This window comes from Motacilla alba, chromosome 7 (genome assembly GCF_015832195.1).
Source record: "Motacilla alba alba isolate MOTALB_02 chromosome 7, Motacilla_alba_V1.0_pri, whole genome shotgun sequence".
NCBI lineage: Eukaryota > Metazoa > Chordata > Aves > Passeriformes > Motacillidae > Motacilla > Motacilla alba.
In genome coordinates this window covers 12241640-12256196 of record NC_052022.1, presented here as the reverse complement: position 1 = coordinate 12256196, position 14557 = coordinate 12241640, and the positions used below count along the sequence as shown (strand labels likewise).

The window sequence follows — 14557 nt, the reverse complement described above, 5'->3', positions numbered from 1 at the left end:
AGCAAATTAAAGCAATGAGAGAAGGTACGTTTTCTTTTGTAACTGGCAAGATAGAATCACATACCTGATCATGTGATTAGTGACATTGAGACGAGAGAATTTGGGTTTGAGAACTGATAAAGACTTGAAGAAATAATCACAGTAAATACAGCAATAGCCATTACTTTCTTTTCCTGAGTGGTGAAAACTGCTCCGTGCTGCACACACGTGGCAGTATTGCAGCTCAATGATTTAATAAAGCACTCAGCACTCCCGACCCGTATGAGCCAAATCAGGGACACTCACATTCCTTTGCATTCTGACTTCAGACTTAATTTCTGCATCTATTGGTAGAAATAAATACATGATGTATTTAAGACAGAGCCCTTCCTAACTTCCTCTCTTGCCCCTGCACTCAGCACTGGTGAGGCCACACCTCAAATCCTGTGTCCCGTTCAGGGAGGACATTGAGGTGCTGGAGCGAATCCAGAGAAGGGCAATGAAGGTGGTGGAGGGTCTGGAGCAGAAGTCCTGTGAGGAGCAGCTGAGGGAGCTGGGGGTGTTTAGCCTAGAGAAAAGGAGGCTCAAGTGGAACCTTTTCGCTTTCTACAATTTCCTGATAGGAGGCTGTAGCCATGTGGGGATCGGACCCTTCTCCCAGGCAGCCGGGGACAGCATGAGGAGGACACAGCCTCAGGTGCACCAGGTGAGGTTTGGGTGGGACATCAGGAGGAAATGCTTTACGGAAAGGGTGATTGGACATTGGAATGGGCTGCCCAGAGAGGTGGTGAACTCACCGTCTCTGGAGGTGTTTAAGGAAGGACTGGACGTGGTACTCTGTGCCATGGTCTAATTGACATAGTGGTGTTTAGTCATGGATTGGACTCGATGATCTCAAAGGTCTTTTCCAACCTAAATGACTGTGATTCTTTTGGGTCAGACTGAGCCTGCGGGGCTGACGGGCTCAGCCGCCCGGCGGGGCCCTGCGCAGAGCCGGGGGCACAGCCGGGCGCTGCCGGGGGGCGCGCAGCCCCTTTCCGCCGCTGCGTTGGCAGCGCCCGCCCTCACACGGCGGGGCCCGCCCCTCGCGGCCCCGCCCCAAAGCGGATTGGTTCATGAGCGCCACGTGACCAGCGGGCGGGCGCGCGCTCGCGGGGAGCCGGGCCCGGCGGGAGCGGCGCCGGCGAGGGCGGAAGTGCGCGGCGGGGGCGCGCGGGCGGCGGCGCTGCCCCCTCAATGAGAGCCGGGGCGCGGCGGCAGCGGGAGCAGCGGGGCCGGGGGGCACAGCCGAGACGGGAGCCGGGCTGGAGCCGCCGTGTGGAGCCGGGCCTTAGCCCCCAGGTGAGAGCGAGCAGCGACCTCGGGCGTCCCCCCACCCCAACCCCGGGCCGGTGGGGGCCTCGGCCGTCCCGGCCCCGCGCTCTCGGTGCGGGCAGGCGGGAGTCGCCGGGTCCTGGCTGCAGCCTGGGGATGCGGCTGAGCCCCCCCCAACTCCGCGCTCTGCGGAGAGGGAGGGAAGGAAGGTGTCACCGGCGGTGCTGTAGAAAGCCCCTCTCTCCCGGGTGTGTCGGATGAGGCGAGCCCCGCGGCTTCTACCCGGGGGTTCCTCGGCCGTGGGAGAGCACGGGGGGTGGGCGAGGGGAGAGCGGGGCCAGCCGGTGACCGTCGGGCCTGCGCGGGAGCCGCAGCGGCAGGCGAGAGGCCCCGCTCGTGGATTCGGCCGCTCCTGCGGCTCCCGGTGGCGCCGGGCTGAGGCGGAGCCGGGGTCCGCCGTGGCTCCGGTCTGCGAGTGGGACGTGGGGGAGGGAAAGGGCGAGGAGGAGCTGGCCTTGAGCGTTAGTGCAGCCTGCCCTGCCTTCCCTTGGTGCCGTCGGATAAGTGATAACGTTTCGTCTGCGGGAGATAAACAGAGGGTTTGGGATGCTGGTGGTCTCAGCTGAGCCAGAAGTTCCTGGGGAGTGTTGTTTTATCTGGGTATGTTCTCTCTCTGCCCGTCTTTATCCTCCCTGCAGCCGTACCGGTGTAGATCTTGTAGGAAGAGAAGGGTGGTGCCTGAGTGTGACCTTACCTGGAGAAGGGCAGGGAGGCAGGTGAGACAAAGCAGCCCAGTCATGTTTCCTGAGCAGCTGGTGGAGGCCTAACTCGGTCATTCTGCTGGAGCCCTGTTGAATCGATTCTGTTCTGAGAGCAGGAGACTTAGCCTTGACTATGCCTGGGTGTTTTCATGGTGGAAGGGAACAAGGAGACTGCACCTGTACAAGGAGCACCCTTGCCATTTTCAAAGCTGAGGTGTGCAGTCTGAGTAGTTTTGGGTTTTGCTTTTTTTTTTCAACTGTTCTAGCATTACTTCTCTGGTTCCAAGATCCGTGTTTCTCTTCTAAGGGACAGGGAAGTGCCTGTCCTCATCCTCAGAGGTACATGATTTTCAAGAAAAGCTGTCTTTTTTTCTTAATGTCTTAAACACTCCATGCTCCGACCCTCCCCCTCCCACACCCCAATTAAAGTTGTTAAAGTGAAAGTAGGAACTAACAAATCGGAACCAGACTTGTGGTTTTTGGAAGTGATTTGCTTGAAGGCTGAAAAAATTTTAATATATAGAATTTAATAGTAACAGCTCAATCTTCCTTGACAATAGCATCTTTGCACTTATTCATGCATAGCAGACTTGCTAGAATAATTTTAACTACTTGGATTTTTGTGTATGATCAGATGATACCAACTTACCATGGTAAAATATTTTGCATTTATTTCCTCTATTAAATACTTAATTTAGGAATAAAATAGCCTTCAGACTAGTCCTGTAAACAAGTTTCCTGTGTTAGACTTTTAGTAGTAAATTGTTTATTTCACTTCTTTTGGAGTAAGCCAGCTTGATTCTGTTTTGCATGCCTGGAAGAAAGTGAAACTGACCTATTTTTGCTAGTGTGATGTATATACTGCAGAGGAATTTCTAGTCTAAAGATTTAGGTGGAATGCTTTACGAAAGCTCTTAACTGAATGCTTAATTTGACTAGACAATATCCTTTCTTGGCCATCCTTTAAAACTCTCAAACTTGTTACTGAGTGTCAGTGCAGTGGTACTGGCTATCTGGGTAGAAGAACAGTTGAGGCATTTTGATCAAATCAAGTCAGTAATGATGGGACACTGCCTGGGCCACTTGGATGTGTACGCTGAAATCCTGGATGGTTTATAGTTTCTGTGATCTAATGCCTCATTTGGACTCTTCAGTTTTTTCACCTGCTTGATTGGTTTTGCACCTACTGTTGTTTGACCAAATGCTGGATAAAATTACTTGCTTCTCTAAGAAGTGTTGGGGTCCAAGCTTCACATGGAACAAAATTGTCCTGTGAATGGAGCAGAAATGGCCACACGAAACAGCAGAACAAGCTCTAGCATCATGGTTTGGGAATCTGGTTCATAGTTTGTTCTTGTCCTGTAAACCTGTTCACTTTCCACGCAGTGGATAATTGCACAGTAACTCAATCATTTCCTACTAACTAGATTCAAGCTCCATGTGACTGATTAAATGAATTGCTCTCTATTACACAACGGATTCATGTGAATTAATAGCCTCTCTTAGCAGCGGTACTGAGAGAGCCTGTTTCTCAGGACAGCTGTGCAGGCACTAAGCACCCATGGGAGTGCAAGTGCACAGTGCTATCAAGACAAACAGTGCCTGAGGTCAGTAGGTGTCTTCTGCCTGTCGCTGTAGCAAGCAACTTGGGATGGCAGTAGGATGTCCAGGGGTGTGAGTGAAAGGCAGTGGCTGGGGAGGCCACAGAAGTAGAGCAATGTAGGTGCTTGATGCTTTTCATTCCCTGGGTGCCTGATTTCAAGTAGCTTTGTATGGCTCACTTAGGAGGTGTGCTGATCCTAATTATCAACCAGGTTATATAGCAGCTTATGTTCTCAAACTGACTCTGTCTTCAGTTGGAAATACTCTCCTACTGATAAAAACCTGCAGTTTTTAGGTTTTCTCTCTTCATCTACCTTCGAGCCCCATGTCTCTGCTAACTGTTCCACATCACTGTCAAGCAGTGCTGATAAGATTCCATTGCTTGTTGCCTGCTATTGCTTGGAACAGCAAGGTCAGCAAACTGTCTTGGTTGTTTCACTCTCCTAGTGGTAATAATAAATTTTGTGTCTTTTGTTGTATGATACAGTTGATGCTTGCCTCTTGATAAGAGGTTCAGAACATATATTTTAAAAGTCCTTGCTAACAGCTGCTATGGAGCAATCATTTTATTGGTAGCTCTTTTAGCTCATTAAACAGAGCTAACCAACTTCCTCCATGCCTGCCCCAGAAATATCAAGTTGTCTTGTCATTTAAGCAAGATAAGTCTGTATAACTCATGCTTTATCTCTTCATGTTCTCCCAAATACTGCTTTAATAGCAATTTTAGAGGATCCGTTTTGTCTCTTGTGCTTGAGATGTGCAAATGTATTTTTCAAGACCTGTCAAAATGAAAGTCATGGAAGCTTGTAATGTGAGAATGTTATTTAGGCTGATGTGTAAGTAGCTACTTGATTCTTTATGGTAACAAAGTGCTTGCTTAGAACTTCAACTGTTTGCTGTGGAGCCTTGAGCCCACAGCCCTTGTTGCTGAAGCTTTGTTGACAAAAGAAATAATGGTTGATTACATGAATATGAGACTTAATGGAAATGCAGTCCTGACTAGGAGGAATCTTTGCTGGATCACAAGTTGAAGACTGAAAAAATCAGTTCTGGGATTATAAGCATTTGTTGAAGACTTAATCCTGTCAGCCGTTACTTTGTGAATTAGTGTTGCTGTCAGTTGAAGTGATTAGTGTGAAATGTATTAGGCCACTAATAATGCAGCGAAACTGGAGTTTTTAATATGTTCATCTTAAATTTGGAATGTGTCAAAACTAATCTGAAGTCAAAGCATAGAACTGGAAAGCTTGGAACACGCTGAGTTAAGCAGATGCTGTGATTTCTCTGGTTTCTAGCTCTATCTGTATATATTTTTACCTGTAGTGAAAGATTATTTTTCAGAAGAGTACTGGAGACCTAGACTTAGCCCCTGTTTTGGGCATGGTAGATGGATATATTAAAGAATGTTTCCAGCTTGGATTTAATATTGATGACTTTTTTTTTTCCAAGCTGGTGATTTGAACCACAGGTTTAACAGAGGAAAGAATCCCACTTTATAGACAAAATTGTTATAGAGTAGTATATTACAGGTTTATAGTTAACATGACAAAGCACTTTAAAAGATTATTTGTAGGAATAATCTACCTGAACCCTGGACTTCATCCTGCAGAACACACACTAAAGTGGCTTTTTTTTTTTTTTAAAGTAGGTGTTTTGTAAGGTTAGCAGCTACCCTGCTCCAGAGGACGCTGTCTTGGGTACCAGTCTAAAGCAGACATTTAACAAGTGAAGTAGTTTTAGATCAAGTTGCCTCAGCTTTTTGGAAAAAAGGTGGTTTTGCTAATTGGGGAAGCTGCTCCCTGATGAAAATGAACTAATTGTAAAGTGTGTAGTGATCTGTGATACAGCCGTTCCACTAAACTGCTGCTGCAGTAAGCAACTCCTCTCCATGATGATACTCTTCTGCTATTTAGTGTTCTTGGCTTACTGTGAGATTTCATTTTGGGTAGGTAAGGAATTCTCATTAGTGTACTCACCAAGAAGTCTCATTGACTGACTTTTATGGCAGCTTTCTGCTTTTATCTACCATGTAATAAAATAGAATAGCCAAGAAATTTTAAGAAATGGTATTTCAAAAGACAACAACAGTTTCAAGCATACATTCCAATCTTTCTTTGCATTTTATCATGTTTTAAAACACAGTTTAAGAATCAATTTTTAAACAATTCTGCAGGCGTTGGAAATTTACTTTTAAGTTTGTCTTATAAGGCAAACTAAATTGAAAGTAGGCTTTATTGGTTGAATCTGTTCTGAAGTTTTAATGGAAGGAAACTAATTAAAAAATTATTAGGCAGACCAGTTGGTGGTGATACTGTGCATTTTATAGTATTAGATAAAGTTTCTAATAAAGTGTTAGTCGTGATGGATTGGCTTTAAGTTTTCTAGCTCTGCTGTACTACTTGTGCAAGCTGAAAAATGGGCCTTCCCACAGATAAGATTTGTAGCAACTGCATTGCTGGGCACAGACTTGACTTAAAGTTGATGAGGCTGGAAGGCACTTGTGGAGACTGCCTAGTCCAGTGCTCCTGCTGACTGCTACTCCTGACCCATAAGCTGGCTCATGATCATCTCTAGGCAGAGCTTTGTGCACTTCAGCTTTTCTCATGGGAAAGACAACTCTCCTGCCTTGCTGGTCTGTCCTAAAGAGCCTGTAGCCGTGCACACAGCAGCGCTGTAGCCATGAGAGCTATCCCAGCTCATCTCTGTGATCCCAGTGAGGTTCTAACCCTTGCAGCTACACACAGACCCCCAACATCTCCAGCTTGTTCCCTGTACTGCATGCATTAGTGTATGGAAGCACCCTGGTGTGCTGATTTCCCAGGAAAAGCACCAGCTTTGAGATGAGCTGGCTGTGTATCAGAATAGTAGGGGTTTTTTTTTATTCTGGTTGAGTGCTCTGCAGAGATAGGAAATGTCTCCAGGAGCACACAAGAGTAAACGCACAGTTTATATTCTGCACTAGTTCTGTATGTTCATGTGACCTGTCATTTGCTAGGTCATAAAGGGAAGTGTTCTGAGCTAAATGTGTCCTAATTCTTTGTGTTGAAGTCAAGTGGTTCTGAGTTAATAGTCTGCCACCCAAACCCAGAGTTACCAAGCATGTTATATTGTGCCACTCTTAATTCTACAGCACTCTGGAGGCCGTGTTGAAGAGCACACATTTGGCTGTAAATGTTTTTATAGTGGTAGGCACAGCACTCTATGAGGGAGACCAGGGATAGCACTTCTCCCATAAGTAAAGCTCTCCACAGCTTTTTAGCCTTCTCAACTATAGGGCTGCTGAAATTGCATAAGACCCCTGTACTGGTCTAATAATCCAGTTCCCATGTGAAGATGTAAATACTGCTTTTGGCTTTGATGTAAAATATATGAATACAGTAGTCTGGAAAACTGTCTGATATTGAAAACATTTGTTCCTAGTCCAGTAGAAAGGCAGCTTTTTGCATGTGCAGAATACCTTGGTGTGGTATTCTCTGCCTCACTGGGGAACTGGAGTAAAGAAATCTATTTAAAGGTGATTTAACACAGCAGCTGAATTATGGGTACTAAATGTCACTATTGTTGTTTTGTATGATGTAAATGCATTGGTTGAAAGATGGAGGGAAAGGTTCAGTGCTTGACGCTTGTGTGGTGTTGCCTGATTGAGGGAGCTTAGTGACTCACTGTATACATATGTGAACCCTGCAGTGAAGTGCTTAAAATAGTGGAAGTACCTTCATAGGCTATAGGAAGGTGATCTGTGAGTGCTCCTAGGGATCTGGGATTCTGTGGTTAAGAATGAGCTCAGGATGGGGGATTATTGCTTGCCTATCTGCATCAAATGTGGTCTCAACAGTGGCTTGTATTTCTCCGAATGAAGATGTGAGCATGAGACATTAACTTCAGTTTGCAAGCAAGGAATGTAATTGTATGGGCAGAGAGAGTTGCTTCTGCGGGTATTACCTGAATAATGTTTGGCCTTGTGACTTATCCCAGATGTCCAGTTCACTAGGGAAGCATGCTGTAGTGAGATACATCCTTTGGGGAAGCAACAGTAGCAGCTTGTGGCCTGTCTGCAGTGTCTGGTGCCATGTTTGTGCGACCAATGGGCAGGGTGTGACAGCCCCAGGACTGGGTAACAGTAGTGAGAGCTCCTGCTACTCTGTAGCACCCTTCTCGGTTGAACGGGCGTTTGTCGGAGTTTGTGAAATCAGTGGTAGTGATAACTTTCTTGTGGATTACATAGCTGCAGCTTTTTCACTGAAGTAACTGAAACATGTTGTAGCCTCGTACTGAGGTAAGATTTTGGTTATTTTGAGCTCTAGAGTGCCACTTAAGACACTGATTGTGTGATCTGACATGTTTGACTTGGCTGTTGCATTTGTTATGCTCTTGGAGATCCAGTTAAAAATTGGTATGAGATTACTTATCTGAAGCATGGCACCACTGTCTCTTAGTGGTTTGGTGGACTTTGTGTATGCTGTGTGTCAAAGATGGACATGTTTCTGCATGGGTGAGCTTTCAAAGGAAGTGTAATTGAAATACACTTTGCAAGTCAGTGGGAGTGAGGCTGTTGAGCAAGTCTGTTGCCTGAGTGTCACTTTTCTGGTATGAGCCAAATTAACTAGTGTGAACAGTGTGAACATAATTCACCCTAAGTAATTAGGCAACTATACTGTTACCACTATAGTGACAAACTCTTAGCATAGTAATACTGATTGATGGTATTAACTCAGTCTTTGTGCTTGTAGAAGAAGTCTGTCAGGTTTTCTAGCAAGATCTTGCAGGCTAAGAGCAACACGGTAGATCCCTCTCTGCTGTAGTCTGTCTGCAATGTGTCCTCTGGGTGTTAATATTAGACTTGGAGGCTTTCAGAAAGTACTTGGAGAGGTCTGGCTAGATATCTCCCTACAGAAGAAGTGTTTTAGCTGTATTGGCACTACTGTCTTATGACTTTCACTCCAGCTAACACTGTCTTGCTGAAATAAAGAGTATATTCTATCTGGTGCTACATATGCCCTACTAGTTGCTCTGTACTGAGTAATATGGAAAATAATGTGGAGAGTGGTTTCCTACTTATTTCCCATAAAAGTCTATATAACTATGATGTGTACATGCTGTCTGTGCAACAGTGAGGCAGTTATTATAACTGTACTGCCTACATGCAAGGACAATCTCTTGATACTGTTGATACCTGGCTATTAAGAGCATTAGCTTTATAGCATGACATTGAAACCTTATTTACTTATATATAGATCAATGTGATTTTTTTGGGGGGGTGGGGGAGGGTGTGCTCCAGTGCCTTAAAAACACTGGAGGGAAGTACTTTTTCTTCTCTGAGCTACTGCTCACAAACAAGTTACTTGGCTGTTTTTCTTTCACTCTGATGGAATTCTAAAAATAAACAGTCAGTCAAAAGCAAGCAAACAACAACAACAAAAATCCCCACAAAAACCCCCTGACCAAACAAATTCAGATATTTAAGTTCATTAGGAACAGGGATATATGTTTGCTTATATTTAACTTCAGCTTAAGATCTGCATTTTAAAGGGTTGCTTTAAAGTGCTGCTCTTCTGAGCAATGGATCAGACTGATTCTTTCCTGTGACTAAATCTTTGAAGGTTGCAACCTTGCTACAGACTTGGACAGGATTTAGTTCCATCTTTTCTTAGACATCAAGATTATTCTTAGCAAGGTTATTGGCTTGAGATTGCTGCTGATGTGTAAGGTAATGTCTGTCTATTTGTAATGAGTAACCTAGAACGGGCCTGTACTGAGTGATGTGAGAGGGCATGTCTTTAAGAATTTCATCTAGCAAGTAAATGTAAGTTAAGTGCTGTCAGATTTGCTTTCCAAACTGCACTGATGCATCTCTGAAAACTTGTAAGAAGAGTTAAGCTGTGCTTGGCCAGGATGGAGGGGATTGTGGGGAATGTGAGCATATACTGGTATTTTGTACTTAAGATGGATCACTGTTGTGGTGGTCCAGATCTAAACAGAGCCTTAAAAGATGGAATTATCCAAGTCTAGCTATAACCTGTTGGAAAGAGCAGCATGCTAGACTTAGTAGGTTGCAAGGACATTGATCAGTTAAAGGAGCAGTGCACCTGGGAGTCTCTTGTTCTTCTTGTTCTACATAACTGTAGGTGCCAAAAAATGTTTTGTATACTAAGTCCACTCTTCTCAAAATCACTTGATCTTATTAAACTTTTTTAGTCTTAAGTGAAGAGCTGGAGATGGCTTTGCATGCAAATGTGTGAAATAGTGAAAAGTAAGATATGGTACGGAGACCAGGGTCACTAGTAGAGATTTTTAATCCTAATTGGCTGGTATCCAGTAGCTGCATGTCTGATGCTATTGATATTGTTGGAATATTTTAGTGTGATACCTGTGTCCTCTTCGTGCATGCAGAGAGGGCTCCTGATCACAACTATATTAAAAATATTGGTTTTATACTCCCTGTGATATTTTCCAGATGAGCAAGTCTTAGGGACTCTCCTGCAGTACAAGTTCATCTCACAGTCTGCAGTCTTTCCGATTATGGATGCTAATACTCCAGTCTGATTCTTTTGATGAAAACCAATTCTGAACTGAAATTATTCTTCAATCTGTGCCTATCATTTCCCCAGCCTTGTAGGAGATTCAGAACAATAAAGACCTGGCTTCAGGTTCTGGTTTAACCTTTAACTGCTGTAACAAAGTGAACTTGCTAGTCCTGGTCTTGCTTCATGTGTCTGTTAGTTAGCAGTGTTTATGTACCTCTTGCCAGAGCATATTTGACAGCCAATATCTGTAAGTTTATACACAGTTCTGGAGGATTTATGCAGGATTAGTAACTAATAATAATTGTCTGAAACTGGTGTAATGTAACTTTCAGTGTATCAAGTGAATATATTTATTCTGAGTTTTTCTCTGTAACATTTAGGGATATAGTTGTTGCCACTTTGAACAAGAGTCTGGCCTATATAAAGAGGTTAGATCCCTTCATGTGTACAGAGTAAAGTAGTTCCTTGCTTTAAATTCTTACTTTTCATCCTGATATTATATAGTATTAAGTTTTCAAAATCTGCTTTGAGTTTCCTTTCCAGTGCCCTTATTGTGGCAACTGCAAGTCTACTAGTAGATCATAGGGAGAGAAAATGCCTGATTACCAAAAGCAAATCTGAGGTTTAGGTTTCACTCCAGTGCTCAGCCTGGCCACTGCAGCCGGGTGGTGGCTGCCCCTTGTCTGAGGAGTGAATTGTAATCAGGGCCAGGGAACTGCTCTGTTTCTGCAGCAATATAAGCAACTGCTTGGCTGCTAAACCTGCTTAGGCCTTAGCTGTTCAAACTCCCTTCACATCAGCTCTGAGGTGTGTGTGGCATTGCAGATGTGGCTGGCAGGCCCAGTGGGCTGTGCTGAATGGCTGTGCTGCAGCAGGAGATGGGCTGGAACAGCCGGGGGCAAGAAAGAGGGGACTGAGGGACTGGGGATGGTGATGGCAGCATTGGGTGATATAAATGGGGACTGCAAAACTACCCCAATGTGCTCTGGGAGGCATCTCAAGCTGAATGAATTCTTTGATCCAATTAAACATGGCTCAGAAAAATCTATAAGCACAACTGAGAAGACAGAAATGTCCAGCATTACATGGGGAAGGATACGAGGATATCCCAAGCAGGAATTTCTACCAAACACACCCTTATCTCTGTGTAGCTTGGAAACTATTAACTGGGTATATACCAAGAGGTGAGATATTAGCACAGGAAAAGAGGACAGAGTAGCATTTGTAATTTTTCTGCCTGCATATCCTAAAATTTTCAGTAGCATTAAATATGCCACTTAATCTCAAATGGGTTTTTTTGGTTGAATTACCAGTTGGAGCATTTACAGTCCATTGAAAACTAATGGAATTTCAGTACTTAAATATTTTCTGGGTAACCTCAGAATGGCTGAGGAGCTCTTACAGTTCATAGCTCAGTGAGATTGTTAATTAGTTTTGTGATCCAGGGAATTTCTGTGACTGCATTCTTATGGGCATATCACAGAACCAAACACTTCAAAGCCTCTAATTCATATTCTGATAAATGAGGATTGCTAAAATGCTGTTGCTAAACCTTGCTCATTCTGTGCTGGCTTTTGATGACATCATATTTAAGTCTTTATAATAGGTTGAATACCCAGATTTTCCTTTAAAAGTAGGTATCTGAAGGGTTTAACAAAGCTCCTCTGTCAAACTATTGGGCTAAGGGTTTCTAGAATCCTGTTTTAAAATCCAAAGAATGGCTGCTTTCAGTGGCAGGATAGCAATGAAAAGAAATGTCCAAAGATATCAGCTGCACAGCAAGAGAACAAGGGCTGATCTCAGCAATTTTGAGCTTAGAGCTTTATTTCAGTTTTAAATCTCAAACTGAATGGAAGAACTAGCAGCAATTCCAATTAAAGCCTTTGGTCTCAGATTCTTTTATTACAGCAGCAGAGTATTTGTTGAAAAACAGGTAGACTTAGTGAAGCTTCTCTTTTTTTTTCTCATGTACTTGGATGAACTGTAGCAAAGTTTCTTTCTTGTGAAGTGACAAGAGTGTTTTCCTTTGTGCTCTGCAGCTGTGGTCGTCCTAATGTACGTGAAATAAACAGGGATGTGAGTGTGGTCTGGTTTGAAATACATGTAGTTATTCAGTCATAGTCTTTGAATCTTGCTATTAGGTAAACCAGTTCTGTTTGTAAACTGCATTCTGAGCAGTTTTACTGTTTAGGTTGAGGAGAGGGTGGAGAAAAAGCAGTTTACTAAGCTGTTTATAAACAATTGCCTTGAAGTGCTCAGTTTCAAGGGACCAGCCAAGAATGACACAACATTGTTCAGGAGGCTTTCGTTAACCTGCAAAAATTGCAATCTAATCAGATAAAGGAAGGCTGAAATTGCTGGTGAGTTTAGGGTTAGATATCTTACATTGAAGGCGGCATGGTTTGATTAGTCCTGTGGCTAAGTAGAGATCTTCAGAAGTCTAAATCAAAACAGCTGATTAGTAACTCCTATGGTTTGAATTGTAGATTCTGTGCTTCATGTGGGCAGCCTGTGGCTGGTGTAACCTTCCTTTCTTGATCTGAAGAGCATCTTTCACCAGCATCACAAAGCTCCTATTGTGCATAAGGCTGTGTGTTACCTATTATAGAATAAACACAGTGTTATCAAGTCAGTGGCTTAATTCTTATCTTCTAAAACAGATGAAACAGGTAATTACTTCTATTTTCTTGAAGAAGAAAGACTGCTAGAAAAAGTTTATTCTTTGTTTGCAAAGTTTATGCCATGCTAGACATGGCATCTGTCTAGCAGTTTATTTCAAAGCAGGGTGAATGGTAACCAGAAGGAACCACCTCCCCTACCTCACTCCCCCAAATAAACTTTCAGAAGGTTTGGGGTGTGGGGTTGGTTTTTTGTTTGTTTGGTTGGTTTTTTTGTTTGTTTGTTTTTACAGCTTATGACACTTAGCATATGAAGTTTAACATGGTGTCATTAAACCTGAGGGTAAAGTGACAGATGGAAATTAAATAGGTTGACTGACTGCCTAATGGATTGCTTCTTGTCCTGTCAGAGGAGGGTGAATCTTGCTGTAAAGTAAACTGTGCCCAAAGAACAAGTGAAGAGCAGTAGGGTAGAGGAGGCATCTTACCACAGCCTTGGGTGTCTTGTCTGGACACCTACTCGGAGTGTGCTCTTCAGCATATGCAATAAGACCCTTTGTCTTAAATCTTTGCTCCTTAAGCTGAAGGGACTTGAGTAGTGCTTTAAAGCAACTACAGTTGTCACAGGTTCTTCTAGACACTGCTCCTTTTTTTGAGAAGTGGTTGGATTTCCCAAGACTTGTTTTTCTGTGAACAGATAAGTTAATGTCAGTGTTTTGACTGCCTTAAGGATGCCTAATGTACAGAATAGGAAGAAAATTCATCCTTGTCTACTCAAAGATAACAGAGGAGAGAGCTTCCACTTGTGTTAATAGATTTTGGGAGTTTTTTACTTTTTTTAACCTCAAGGAACTGTTAGATGTGAGCTTTGAACCATGTTGTGTAAACTGTTTCTCGGGCTGCAGAAGTGGAGACAAAAATAAACAAACAGTTGGCTACAATGCCTTCTCTTGTTGTTTCATTAGAATATTCCTATTATAGTCTCACCATGCCCCTTTCTGAAGCAGTGGTGTACTGTCAGCCTGTTGTTCTGTAAGCACTGGTACTTCTGCACTGACACTGACTGTGTTACTCCTGTATCACACTGCTTCAGCCTTGCCTTGCCCTCTGTTCTTGCCTCCTCCCTGCCTGGCTATTCTGGAGCATGGCCCCCTCTGATGCCACCAGAGAGGAGCTGCTTTGTGCGCAGCTTCTGGGACCTCACTGAGTGCCCACTGCACAGGGTCTGTGTTGTGAGCATACTGCTGCATTCACAGGGTCCCTGTAGTCCTGATTCTCTGAAATATTTGAGTGGCACTTGGAACAGCTCTGCAGGGAAGATCAAGTACCTGGGCCATGAAGAGCTTTTGATGCAATGAAACTGTAAATTTTTATGCTATTGAGTAGGTTTTGTTTAATACTATACTTTGATTATAAATCAGGTAATAGTGTAAGGCTGACCTTGCAGTTTCTACAAGCCATTGTTGGGGTGGAACAGAGAAGGAAGGATTTAAATATTCTCTCCGCTTACCTTTGTGATGAACTCAAGCTTGTTGGTTTTTTTTCCTAAAATACAACTATTCATTTACCATGACCATGTAAAGATGTGGTATTTGTATTGACAGGAAGAGAAGTCTTTTCTCTTGGCTATTAGTAAATTATGTTTTTATTGCTGTTGAATAGCACAATGGACTTAGTGCTGCTGCCTATTACATATTCCTAAGTTTGTGGTGCCAGAAAAATGTCTAATTTGAAAACTTTGTATTAGATAATACAACAG

The 14557-nt window shown here is 43.4% G+C and overlaps 1 protein-coding gene across 3 annotated transcripts in view; it reads left to right on the top strand.

Annotated features, from left to right (window-relative positions):
- Nucleotides 1-14557, top strand: part of RALB (RAS like proto-oncogene B) — a 47663-nt gene that overhangs the window by 19753 nt on the left and 13353 nt on the right. The window contains exon 1 of one of the 3 annotated variants that reach the window (XM_038142522.1): nucleotides 1145-1320. The exons of 1 other annotated variant lie outside the window; for it this stretch is intronic. Coding sequence is in view for 1 of the 2 variants with exons in the window: in XM_038142521.1 (XP_037998449.1) it covers nucleotides 1900-2069 (170 nt within the window). In the remaining variant the exon portion in view is untranslated. Of the gene's footprint in view, nucleotides 1-1144; nucleotides 1321-1692; nucleotides 2070-14557 lie in introns of those variants that run through there. One more of the 3 variants, XM_038142521.1, reaches the window with a different exon arrangement.